Source organism: Penicillium longicatenatum (genome assembly GCF_028827895.1).
Source record: "Penicillium longicatenatum strain IBT 33135 chromosome Unknown contig_4_segment0_segment0, whole genome shotgun sequence".
Taxonomy (NCBI): domain Eukaryota; kingdom Fungi; phylum Ascomycota; class Eurotiomycetes; order Eurotiales; family Aspergillaceae; genus Penicillium; species Penicillium longicatenatum.
In genome coordinates this window covers 2,581,250-2,594,723 of record NW_026643122.1, presented here as the reverse complement: position 1 = coordinate 2,594,723, position 13,474 = coordinate 2,581,250, and the positions used below count along the sequence as shown (strand labels likewise).

The 13,474-nt window shown below is 43.6% G+C and overlaps 4 protein-coding genes across 4 annotated transcripts; 2 read left to right on the top strand and 2 right to left on the bottom strand.

Moving 5' to 3' along the window:
- Positions 1-1,321: 1,321 nt before the first annotated feature.
- N7484_007786 (uncharacterized protein) lies at positions 1,322-1,945 on the bottom strand (the record flags this gene model as incomplete). The annotated part of the gene is made up of 2 exons (XM_057118173.1): positions 1,322-1,357; positions 1,490-1,945. 2 exons carry the CDS (start codon positions 1,943-1,945, stop codon positions 1,322-1,324), a joined length of 492 nt encoding a protein of 163 aa, XP_056971208.1.
- Positions 1,946-4,141: 2,196 nt separating this feature from the next.
- Positions 4,142-5,390, top strand: N7484_007785 (NmrA-like; the record flags this gene model as incomplete). Its single annotated transcript, XM_057118172.1, has 4 exons — positions 4,142-4,655; positions 4,699-4,761; positions 4,812-4,904; positions 5,020-5,390. 4 exons carry the CDS (start codon positions 4,142-4,144, stop codon positions 5,388-5,390), a joined length of 1,041 nt encoding a protein of 346 aa, XP_056971207.1.
- Positions 5,391-6,853: 1,463 nt separating this feature from the next.
- On the top strand, positions 6,854-8,099 carry N7484_007784 (uncharacterized protein; the record flags this gene model as incomplete). The annotated part of the gene is made up of 4 exons (XM_057118171.1): positions 6,854-7,128; positions 7,375-7,491; positions 7,549-7,780; positions 7,842-8,099. The coding sequence occupies 4 exons, from the start codon at positions 6,854-6,856 to the stop codon at positions 8,097-8,099; spliced, it is 882 nt and encodes a 293-aa protein (XP_056971206.1).
- Positions 8,100-11,547: 3,448 nt separating this feature from the next.
- On the bottom strand, positions 11,548-12,595 carry N7484_007783 (uncharacterized protein; the record flags this gene model as incomplete). The annotated part of the gene is made up of 3 exons (XM_057118170.1): positions 11,548-11,748; positions 11,808-12,132; positions 12,321-12,595. The coding sequence occupies 3 exons, from the start codon at positions 12,593-12,595 to the stop codon at positions 11,548-11,550; spliced, it is 801 nt and encodes a 266-aa protein (XP_056971205.1).
- Positions 12,596-13,474: the final 879 nt, after the last annotated feature.

Sequence of the window (13,474 nt, the reverse complement as noted above, 5' to 3'; positions counted from 1 at the left end):
ATAAGATGACGCGGGTTTATATACGGGCCTATGCTCATTGGCGGAACAAATGTGTCGAAACGTGGTCATTACAGTACGGACTAGTACGGGCATGGCCCATTGAGTACGGAGTACAGTACCACGACAGAAGTGTTGACACCCCTAAAAGACCAACCCCCCTCACCGCCCATACCGCCTACCTAAAACGCGTATAATCAAACACGCTGAAATCGGGTAGATAATACACGTACACAGAATAACACCTATTATACGATACCTGCGCAAGGTGCATTGCCGAGGGACGTGATTATATCTAAGATCCAAGGCTAGAATCGCTGAGCCTTGGGGGGTTTCATGCAGCTTCCTGCCGCATAATTACTACTCTTCGCTCGGGGATCTGAGAGGAGACTCAACGTCAGGAGACGGATCAAGAGGCGATTCGCTAACTCATCCAAAGTCAACAGATGAAACGCGACTTGAAACAAATTTCACCTCAACAAGGTCCACCCACTCGGAGACCAGTCAGGCAGCTAGTAGCTCAAACAGGTTCCCTTCATTGAAATAAACGCATAATCGAAACTTCAAAGCTTACAACCCTTTCTTTGGATTCCCCTATTCTTCGTTGCTAGTAGTTGGTCCATAAGGAATGTAGTTATCTCAGTATCTTTAGATGTCCGCAGGAAGAACAGAGGGCATATTGCTTACATCTCTTTGGAGACGAACTCGTAGTTAGACATCGCCAAAACCTGAAAATAGGCCTAGAGTCAGGCCCAAAGCCCAACTTTACATAAAACTGGTCTTGGCGCTCATAAATCTGCTGATTAATATAGAAAAATGCACAAAAAGACTATATATTTTGATTTTTTACTAAAATTAGTAAATGTTTATACTGTTTGTAGACTAGTGGGCCGAGCAACGGGCCCAAAACCCAACCCATTTGTGGGTTGGGTTGGGTTGGGCTTTGGGCTTTGTGGGTTTTGGCGATGTCTACCCTATGGTCGTATGTAGCAGGACTTTCAACAATTTATATAGTATTATCCAGTTCGAATTAGAGCCTCGGATCAAATAATGTTGTCCCCGCAACCGATCTTTCTTCCCCCTCCCTTCCCCTCTCGCATTCTTTCTAAAATAAGTTCATATGCTCTGTCTATGAAGGGGGAAAATGACAAGTGGTCAGAGGGACAGAATTGTTTCATGTGAGGTCCCAATTCAAAATGGATTCCTGTCTTGTGGGAGAGTCCAATTATCAAAACTTAGGTACAGTTGGCAGATTGGAGGTAGAAATGGCGAAATCGGGGTACAAATAGCAATTTTTGAGATACTATGCTTATCTCGTACTCATTCATTTCGGTGCCAACTGTGAAGGTGAGATCATTCCCTGATTGAGATACGTACTATTATTCTGGACGCAATGAGCCTACTCCAAGCCCTACCATCCTGCAATGCTAGGGATGGGTCAGTAACCTTAGCTGAGCATATGATTAAACTAGCATATTGATATTTGGCTTACATCAAAATCTCCAGCAAAGGCTTTTAACTCTCCTCGTGGAGCAAGTATAACTGGTTGGCAGGTTGCATTCGGCTTACCAACCCCCTGCTGATCGCGAAGATCAATCTTGATCTGCTTTTGAGGGATTTGATAGCCAAAATAAATATTTGGTGTATTCTTGCCGTAGACAAGCTTGAACCCAGTGATAAATGAATGTTCATCTTCAGCAAGGACAGAGACTGTGATTCCCACAAGCCCGCCAGAGATGGAAGCCATCTGAGGTGGTAATAGGTTATGCACTTTAAGACATCGCTCGCAGATGTCATTGCCAAGTGCAAGTAGATCAGTCCGGTTGAATAGGTAAGGTCTGTCTTCGTAAGGTCTATCGCATTGGACTGTTCCAGCGGCTCTGTCCCAGAGTAGGCCATCAAATCGACTATTGTTCTCAGCTGATGGAGTTAGTGCAGCTCCAACCATCATACACCTATCTTCAATCCACTCGTTATGAAGCCACTGCAGTCTTCTAAAACGTAGTGTCTTAGGAAGGCGTCCCAGTCTACTAGTGCAGCGGTACATTAGTCTCCAGTCTTCACGGCTTTCTTCGAGTAAATAGTTGACATACCCCCGCTCCCGATGAATCAGGGAGCGCGTTTTCCAAAATTCTTGATATCCAAATATGTGAACCATGGCTTTCGATGCAAGTCTCAAGCTAAGACATTCAGGCGTTGGAAGAAGATAGGCAATCTCGAGACGGATTTCGAATGGGAGGAGATAGAACAAGTCATTTTCTGGGGTCTGTTCTTTCACGAGATCTTCACATTTCAAGTTTTCTGCTTTTGGGAAAGTTTTTGCCTCGGCCCGGCATCCGATATATCGAAAGCATCTTGGGCTAGGAGTTCCGGTGTCTAGGATTATATGATCTAAAGGTTTGTACCGGTTATTTGAGGTTGCTCGTGGGCGCGAAAATCAGGTAAGAAGATTGAGAAAATGACTTACAGGCACGATATTTGGGCCCAGGTGCTTTTTGAATTATCTGGGCCAGTTTTTCGATACGCACAACTCCGCTGTGGAAGTGTTGTAAGAATAATTTCCAGCAGCCTTGATGAAACACGCAAAATTTGAAAAAGTGGCCGTTCCAATCACTGAACCATTCGTGTGTTTCCTTATCACCACAATTCTCTTCGATTAGTTCTCGAACTGGCATTGAGTTGATATTCAGTGACCCATCACTATGAATTATCCAAGTCGCAACTGGGTAGAACTTACCGTCTCGTATATCTTCATGCTCATGAGCAGTCCCACAAGACGCACATGGAGGACCAGGGCCGTTATAAGAACACTCACGTTCTTTCCTCATGGTTAGGCTGGATCAATTCTCCTTCGCTTCAAATTATATTTGCTGGAGCCGATGCAGAATGTAGATAGGAAATGAAAGTTTTGACCGTGAGATAATCCTATAATGTCTCAATCACGATTGCATCATCAACATTAGATCACACATGTCCCCACGAAAGCTTGGTAGCTTTCCAACCTTCTCAAAACTATATGACTAAAAATACATCAAAGTGCCTTGTTAGGTAGAGTTAATCTCATACAGTGGCTTCTGATATACAGTTTTTGAAACAAATTCTCGAAACGCCCAAGCCCATATCGATCCGGCTTCCATAATCCTTCGCCAAGGGGAAGAAAAGTGGCATTCATAGCGCCTACACTCCGATGGTGGGCGACTCGCTGCTCTACTCAGGACATCCTCAGGGTATACAGGGACCTGTTCACCCTCCGAATGGTATCTCCCTCAAGGTTCAGCCCGCGTAGCCAAATGTGCTATTTCTCACCCCACCTGGGATAATAGCCCATTGCCCCTTGCTGACTTGAATGAGGAAAAACAAGAGTATGACCACAGAGGTTTTCCATTTTTGCAGGTGCTCCTCGGCTTTACAATCAATCTTGTGTGTTCTTCATCTAAAGTCTCTTTCCTGTCTTAATAGCACAAAATGAGACTTGTCAGATTCACTAGCTAAGAGCGTTGATGAAGGGGAGACCAAGACGAAATTACCACTCACTCAGAATAGCAATGACAGCCACCGTGCGTTGCAGAAGCTCCCAGACCCAGCACGTAAGTTACCGTAAGCCTCCTCTCTATCCAAATTAGCACAATTACTTTTCATAGCGCTACTTAAGGCATATTAGAAACTGAAAATACAGGAAAGGAACCTGCGGTGGGGGCCATTAAAAACATGTTTATGTATTTCCACCGCTATTAAAGCGTTATTACATCTCGGAAGTCGTTCCAAGCGTGGTACAACGCTGGTATGCGGGCGTACTCCGTTTACCATACAGAGACAAAGAGACAATGGGTACTTGATGAATGACCTTGTTCTTGGTAGTAAGATACCACCCTTCTCTTTGACATTATATCATAAGTCTCCGATACGGAAAGATGGTTCATCCGCTCACCACGTCGGCGACTTTTATCACCCTTGAATTTGTAATGTATTCATTCAGTCCTAGTGGCCGAGAGGAGTGAAACTGCAAAAAGAAAAACCTATATCAGTTTTCTTGAAACGTCTTTTTCACTACATTAATTTTTTTTCTTGTTCATAATTAATCCTCCCTTCACCCTTCTCTGCCATCTCGGCCACGCAAGGTTGCTTAATTTCCTATGGAATCGAAATGATTCTCAACACGCAAAACCGCATTATCGTTGTGCTTGGGTCTACAGGAAACCAAGGCAAAGGTGTAGTGAGTTCGCTTTTAAGTGACAATTCGCGGGAACTGTGGAATGTCCGCGCAGTCACCAGGGATGTGAATTCCGTCTCAGCTCAACGTCTTTTGAATGATTTTCAAACCTCCGACCACCGTCTCAGCCTTACTTCCGGAGATATTTTCGATATAGAAAGTCTTCAGAACGCTTTCTCTGGGGCGTATGGTGTGTTTGCGGTGACGAGCGAGACCAATTCAAGAACGATCGAAAAGGAGGACGACCTGAAGCTGGAGCTCGAAAGTGGGAAGAACATTATTTCTGCTGCGAGGATTTGCCGCATTCAGCACTTTGTTTTTAGTAGCCTGCCAGACATGAGACGAGCGACTTCTGGTCGCTTTGACAAATTATTTCACATGGATCATAAGTTTGTCATTGAGCAGTGGGCAAAGCAAAACCTCCCTGCGGTCACTTGCCTTCTTCCTGGTTAGTCTCCCTGCTGACACCAAGTGTTCGTGTGGATTTACAGCCAACCAATTTGAAGGTCTCTTCTTCACCAACCTGGATCGTCCGCAGTACTGTCGAAGAGAAGGTCGGTTCTGACGGAGATTTGTCCGTGGAAGATATCTCTAACTATTACAGCAAATGGGGTCGTTCGATTTTGTCCCCCGATATCGGCTACAAAGTCAGTTGAGTGGGTTGATCCTGTACATGATATGGGTGTTTTTGCTGCAGGTAAGTTGTGATATCGAACCTTTTGTGGTCGCTTACACCAAGGGAGACCTGGTGAGATACTAGAGAGAAATAATTTATGGTCAAAGAGAGGTACCAAGCTGACAGTATCTCACAGAGGTATTCGCTTTAGGCATCGCGAAAACAAGAAACAAAAATTACGTCGTTTGCAGCCCGAAATTGCGGATGGACGATTTTGCATCCACCTTTACGCGAGTCACTGGCCAGCCAGCGATTTATTCCCCAATCTCGATGGATGAATGGGCTAATTTGGCATCCAAAGCAGTAGGAAATGGGTTCAAGGAGGATATTCGCCAAATGATGGAATGGATCTCGATAGCGCCAGAGGACAAGATTTGCTACGGAGCTCTTGATCCAGCGGAAGACTCATCCTGGGAGGATCTCCACTTAAGAGCTAGTTCTTTCGAAGATTGGTTAAGACGCTCTGGATGGAGAGGCCCTCCAGAGGAAAACCGTAATATGCTTTGAGAATGCTCATGTCTGCGGTAAAAATCGTACCCAACTGTTGAGCTGAATCTCGATGCCAATGATGATATTGTAAAGTGAGCTGATCGCTTGGCCGCTATTGACGACGATGAATCGAGTGCTATGCTTGCTGGCATGTTCGTCTGAGAAAATCAATGCTGCAATGAATTGCATGTCTCAAGCATAAACTACTATCTCTTTCAAATAGCTTCCAGTCGCATCTTTCATAAGAAAAACGACCTTAATACCTTGTAAGCAGACAATCGGGTTACGGCTTGGGTAACACCCACCCGCGCTAGACGTTCAACCTATGATGACAATGGAGAGTTTATCTTTTGTCGCGCGACGGCGGCATTGATCCTCCTAGCTGAACATCAGTAGAACAGATCATAGGGCCACGATCCCCCATCTAAAACAGCCAGATTCTTGACATCTGCACATACCCCTCAGTGGGGGCCCGCTTGCGATTGAAGAATTGTGTTAACATGTTTCTGTGGGAGCTGTCTTCTATCTTTCATAAAGCGGCATAAGGTGTTGGCGTAAATGAAGAGTAAAATGGATTGCATCACCAATTCTCCTATGGCATCGTCTACGGACTATCGCCAGCTATCGCCAATGTTCCCCATCCATGGTATTTAGGTAGTATCCTCCGTCCTCGGGTCTCAGAATGTTTTCGGGGTTGGCGCGGACTATGTCGTTGAGGCCCTGTCTGTCTTACACGCCAGAAGCGCCAGCTGGCAGGTTGGTTTTGTACCGAGTGACACCTTCAGCCATTGTGTCCATTGCGTTTAGGTAAGGCAATCCAAGATTAACTTCATCGTTGACTTTTCTTGCCTATGCTGAATATGTTGATTCTTGACCTTGTCCACGAAATTATAAACTGGCCAAGCAGGTAGATACTGCAATCATTTGTGTCGGGCGAACCCGAAAATTGGAAGCCAGAAACTCTAGACGTGAGCTCCATGTCTTTCCTGCAGATGGTACAAAATACCAGCTCATCCGTGTGATTGCATCGTATAGTCTCATTGGGAACAATCAATCTCGTTCGCTCAAAATCCAGTCTGTATAACTTTTTATTCCACTAAATGGTGGAAATAGGCAAATACTAGCAAGTTTGACAGCTTTCCGTGCCTGCAAAACTTTATATTTTAGTACGTGACTTTATTCGGGTCCATGAAAATGAAATTGACGACACTCATTCCAAATGGGGTTCGGAGAGGACCGATAGCCGATTTGGGATTTGCGCATCGGGAGCCGCAGATGAGCCTTGGAAACATCCCCCAATGAGGACTAGACCGAAAATGAACTATGAATAGTACCAGTGAGCAGGTTTTTGCTGACAAAGTTAAGCTCTGGATGGCAGAGCGAACTTCTTCTTGCAACCTATCACCATTTCCTAGTCTATCACTCATTTTCCATCAACCTATTTTTATCTACTTTGGCTCTCCCGCCAACCCGGCTGCAAGATGAGACCACTTGAGCGCCAGCTGGAGGATCATTTTAGCACCCTTAAAGATATTCATGATAAACTCACGAGTCTTGAAACTGAAGACATTCCACAGAGAATGCTTCAAGATCTCGGGATCGAATTCAAGCCCCTAGATATCGACACAGGTGCCACACATCCTTCAGTCATGCCTTATTTCCTTCCTCGGAAAGACTTTCCCAGTTGTCGTGATATGAAGAGGGAGATAGACTCGGTCTGGATAAATGGGCGCCACATCGATGAAGGAACGGACAGGTCAAGGGTGCCCTTCGAATGGTCGCTTCTTCTGTCCCTATAACTATTCCTACTTATCAGAGTCATTATTTCCAGACAGCTACAAACACCCGTGAGTGATCCAGTATTGGACCATGCTATCCGATCAACTGTCTTATTTATGTCTTTAGGTTTCCAAGCTATGGCTGGATTGAGCTATCGCCTAAATAAGAGACTCCCATTATCTAAATACGACAATGACTGTTCTTTTGCTAACTAAAACTATAGCCAGGGTATCAACAGAAAGGGATCTCAAGTTGAATACTTTCAGGAAGAATATTCCGAAGATGATACTTCAAAAGATGACAATTCCGAACATGAAGATTCAAAAGAATATTACATACGGTAACGTCATCCTTATATGTTCTTTGACCATAAACAGAACGATTCGTGTTTCATAAGGGAGAATTCTCTCGCCGATACATCGCAAGTTGATGCCCTCCCAATCAATCTTCGGATACGCTCAAGTCACGAGCTCGCATACGTGATATTCCGGCGCGCCTTCATGAAGTTCCCTTCCGTCACCGAGTTGATCGTGTTACTGAAACTCATTTTACATGGATTGGTACGCCAGATGAAGGAGCTCAAACAACTACAATCGAAAGGTCTAGAGCATTTTCGCCATGTTTTACCGGTATGTCTTTCTGGTATTTGATGCGGATAAAGTAGCAGAAGGCTAATTAAGACATGTGCAGAGATTGATTATAGCACTAGATAAACATTGTCATGCTCGCGTGCTTTACGCGTACTTTGATGATGAAAAGCTCAAACTTCAATTCACATCGGCGCTGAACTTCGAACAGTTTGACTCCAATCGGTTTGAAAGAACAAGACATTTGACGCCAGGAATCAAATATACTGAATCTATGAACTGGTCAAAGTATCAAGACATGGTGGACACTTTACTGAAGTGGACGTGGCCTGTTATTCAAAAAGACAGTAACGAAGAATGAATGTCGTCATTGGGGGATCACTAGCCATGATCAAACCCCAATTTCCACCCTTGCAATACGTCTGGGCATTGCTTGTTGTTGCCATGGTTTTGTCTTCTTTTGTTATAATAAACTTTTATACTTCAAGTCTATTTGCTTAATGACATTGAATTCTATTCTGGTAAATCTCATTTTGGTGCGAGGCCGGGAGACTGAGACTGAAAGCCACGGTTGCAAAAAAGAACGTGTATGTATCGTGTGTTTTGGATGCAATGAAACTTTCTTGCTCCATATGAACCTTACAAATTCGTATTGCGTAAAATTTCCCAGGCTGGAAAGTTTCAATTGCACTATATATCTCATCCCAAGAAGGTTCCTGATACATGCGACCATAGGGTGTGGAGAACAGGGCTTCCCGTCCGCTCAGCCGTACTTAAGCCATATACTAAACGTGGTCAATCCTCAGAGAGCCCTGGCCTTTAAAACAGCGTGAAATTGTCTACTAGGGTGAGTGCGGGTGATATGGGTGAGAATATTGGAGACTGGGGGTGATAAAGGTGAGAACGGGGTGAGAGCGGGTGAGAACAGGGTGAGAATAGGACCCACCCCGATACGTCGCCTTCAATCCTAGGGTAACTAATAAATAGCAGCTCGAGGGCGTTAGCCCAGATCTGCTATTCCTAATTTCTCACTACCTATTGAGCCCACGGAAAATGCTCCCAAAGGATATGTAAAAGAAGCTTGGTGAGTGGAACGTACGTGCTGTATTACTAAAGTGACGAAAATATAGTTTAGAGCCTATAGAATTTAGGTGGTAAATAGCCTATATACTCACCTGATTTAAACCTAATTAAATACTGAAGCAGGGCGCGCGTAGGCAAGCCTGATAGGGTAGGCAGAATGAGACGATATCCATAAACCAACACTCAGAACCATACATACATACACCATAGAAAGTGACTGAGGCCCTGGGCCTAGGGGAAAATAGAGGCCAAAATGGCGAAGAGAGTGTAAAAAGTTATATTTGATGACCTCATAGGAGTGAAGTTGTATCCTGTAACGACCGTGTGGGCTGTATCCAACGAACCAATCAGATAACATCCCTTTGCAAGCTGAAACCCTACTACAATACATTTAGAGATATTTAAAACTAAAGCTTTTTGAGCTACACCCAGAGCTCGTTAATATAGGGAAATCGGAAGAAGATATTAGATATTTTTATACCTGTATTATAGAAGCTTAGAATGTATTAGATCAGCAAAAGATAGATAAGCTGATTTTAGGTATACGAAGAAGATTATAAGTGTTAGCGGCTGCTAAGGAATTTTATATTAAATATTAGTAGCCTAAGCGAGTGTTAACCCTATATCAAAACCCTATTATTTTTACCAGAATTCTATATGTAGGAATATGGCGGTGTGGTGTAGTGTAGAATGTATACAGAGAGAGAGAGAATTGCATTATACTCGATTACACCTAGTATTACAGGGTCTTTCTGAGTCACTGACGGCCGAAAAACCGTTCCGTCAGACAGCTCAGACAGCTCGCATCAGCTAAGGACCTAAGGTCAAGAAGGGGAAGATACAGAAGGTAGTATCTAAGGATATAATAAGTAGTATCCAAGGATGTAAGACATAGAAATTAGAATAGCGATAAATCTTGGAAATCATATACTGGCTCCCTTCCTTAGACCGTGCGATAGGCCTAGTTCGATTATAGAATATCTTATAAATAGAGGATATCCTAAATCAAGAAGAAACAGCTATACTGGGTGTTTGAAGGGGAAGGATGAGGTCAAAAAAGGGGTAAAAATCAGCAATAGGGGTGAGGTCAAAAATGAAGAGATCTTCGCAGGTACGACTTGTGGTATATAGTGGTTCACTCTAGAGAGCGTGTCAAGAAATATCTAGGTCTTTAAAAGACGTTTGCCAAAGGGGTGTGGTTAGAAAGACCTATGATTATATTATCTCCCGTTGTCTTATTAAAGGGCTTCTTAACGTCGACTGTAGCTAGTAATTAATCAGCTAGTTAATAAAGATAGGGGTTAAGCCGTTTATAGAGGGTCTTATCACACTAATATAATGAGTTAATCTCGAGGAATAGTGAATCACAAAAATTAAAGACTATTAATGATATTTCCCACAGTAATTCCGAAAATATGATTTCTATGTCCAGGTATTTCTCTGGTTCAAACCAGGGGATGAACTTATACGAAGGTTTTGTTCTTCCTAGAAGTTTCTCGCCGCCCAAAAATCAGCCCGGGCTATCAGTTCACCCTTTAGGGTCTAGCCTGATCGAAGCGAGGCACTAATACAATATATGACTACAGCTGGACTACAGCTAACCTGGCACAAATATTGCTCTCCCCTTATAGCCTATTTCGGGCTGTAAATCCGGATAATACAATATAATATATTAAGAGACATGATTCAGGCTCGATGAATTCACAACGGGAGGTAGGGGATACATAGCGCGCTAATATTTCTTTTCTGCCCATTCTATATTCTTTTAAATAAAGAGAAGGAGACTACGCTACCAATTTTGCGAAGAATGAAAAGACTTTAATACCAGCCTCATACGCTGGTCCGTTGATAGAATGAATACCATACGTCGTACAGATTCGGGACCCGACTTGTCCGCAATGAACTACGCCCTATTGATCTAGATTTGCATATAAAAGATAAAGTCAACTGCCTCTGATCGGTTGTATGTGCTTTGCGTCGACGATCGCGGGTTTCATCGTATAGACACGGGAAGTTTTGGTCTGCCTTTGTACATCTCCCGCATAACGTCGTTCCTAAGCACTAAATCGGAGGCATCATGCTAGCCCATCATCAAACCTAAGAGAAACGCTAGCGTTTTGACCTTCGCTTTCTTTCTTTGACAATATGAGTACCAAAAACGGATTGAGTCTGGGGAGAACCTTGGAGTGTTGTATGGCACCGGAAATTTCCCCCGCCATAGATGAGAAATACGAATACCTGCATGTGGTATGTGGTAGGAGTTGATAGATTATAAACAGACGTTTGACTGAGGCCAACAGATGAAAGGCATGTGACGAACGTTGGAATGTATAATTCAACATCGAGTCAAGTTATATATTCAAAGGCTACATTGCCTTGTAAAGTTCTTTTTCCTCACAAGTAGGCCAAAGATTTTAAGGTTGATATATAGGTAGTGCTTGCATGTGGCTAGATAGAAATCTGGAAGAAGTTTATGCCAGAAGTCCATGTAACCTATAGGTTCATTTGGATCTCTAACCCTTTCCAAGGTTTCCTTTTAAGTCCATGGTATTTCTTTATGTCAAAATTTCATAGGACTTTCTCAGATTGCGAGATCTGGAGACCGTATATTACCCCTCAAGGCTGGTTTGAGCAATTATTAAGATTTATTATCATTAAAGTCCACAAGAGCTTCCTGGCACAATCAAATAGCAACAAAGCACAGTAAAGCAAAATGAAGAAACAACCTACTTCGAGTACTGGCCAGAGGATGAGGATACTCTAGGTGTACTTGCATGCATACGCATGAAGATGTCCCATGGCGCTGTTTCCGGATTGCCAAACGTATATGTAGGAGTGGTTCTAAGGGTAAGCTTCTCACAAGTGATGTCGAAGACTGCTTCAATGATACGCATGCGGTCAGGGTAATATTGAGAGAATAATAACACCTGCAAATAAGCACTATATGGATCTCATTAAAATGAGACAGGAGTTGTTCCTCACTTACCGGGAATATTGTCTCATTTTCAAATTCTGCCTGATACACACGATTGTGAATTGCAGTCACAATAGCCGTTAAAGTATCCCTTGGTAATATATAATCGCTCTGGGTCTCGCATATTGGAGATTTTTCACCAGCCAGAACGGTAGTCCTGTGTGATAACATGATTTGAACATGAGGCGGTTGTTCTTTTAGGGTCTCAAGTGTCTCCGGATCAAGCCATTGTATTTCTCCCGGCGGGGTTTCCCATGCGTCTATGATGGTGGTACACCCCGTCAGCGCCCCAAGAGAGAGCAATCCTTCTGTCACACCGAAAAAAGGGTCCAAGGCACTAATAAAGATATCTTAGTACATGACGTATGTGATAGATTTGTTTCAATATCCTCTCGGAGGTTCCAACTTACTAAGTTTGATGCCAGGGAAATATGCAGCCAATACCAGTAAACCCCATTGTTTTAAGATAATTCTGGAACTGCTCATGACTATGGGCGCGCATGTAGCACACGTGCCTCCACTTACTGAATTTCTTTGATGAAAACCGGCCCAAAAGAATCATGAGGCCGAAATGGGCCTTCATTAGTCAACAGCATATCTGCTTCTGGGAGGCAAACGACTGTTATACCAAGATGCATAAGATCTTCGTGGGAGTAGGAACTTCTTTCGAGATTTCTGAAGTATGTCATCATCTTGGCTAGCTGAGAGCTCCGTCTGGTTTTCATCACTTCCAGTCTGAAGCGCTCCGGGTTGCTATTCTGTGGCGTGACTCTGGATGCTGACTTTAACTTGATAGACATGATTGGAATTTTCCAATGGGATATTCGAGTGAAAGGACAATTAAACTGATTTTCATAGATATTATTTCTATTTTTTACTATCCATTGACGTAATAATGACTCATCCGTGATACCTAAGAATATCCGGATGCCCAGGTGGATGACACATTCAATGGTAATCTAAAAATCTTTTAGGCCCGACAACGATATATCTACAGGACTGTCCCGGATGATAATTGCGAAACACTTCTGGTTCGGGTCCCACTTCCAGAATAGTACCTCACTGATGTTGTATAATTGATGGAGGACTTTCAAGGTTGAATGTTCTCCTAACATCATTTTCCCTGACACCAACGAATTGAAAACAATGCGAGACTGACACTCCAAATTGGCGATCAAAAGTGACTGTATTCAAACTACATTCATAGTACTAGGAAAAAGGGGAAGCCAAATTGGGGAAGTGGGGACCGGACTTCTTTACCGTCCTGTTCTTCTGCTCCGACTCACCACCTCCTGTGCATACCCAGCTCAGCTCTGGGACCTCCAGCTACAGAGACGTATCAAGCGGTGAATCAACATGAAGGCTTATCCCCAAAGACATGTCGGTTTCTTGAAGCCAGGCCACTAGGCTGATTGGGATCATTTTTCCTGACCTGCAGCCTGCGACAAAGGTTTGATTGTCAGAGGCCGTGGGGGAGAAAGCTCGAAGAGCGGGGGGTGTTTTGATGACGCGAGGCTATCTGGAGAAGTCTTACAGGAATGGACTGTTCTGCTCGGTACCCCAGCATATGATCAATTTGTCATTTACCCAGCCAATTGCCGGGAAATATCTTCGCATGAAACCAAACTTTTGGTTTCTCCTTCATAGTCGCTCGTCAAGGCTCACTGACGCCTGGAGTT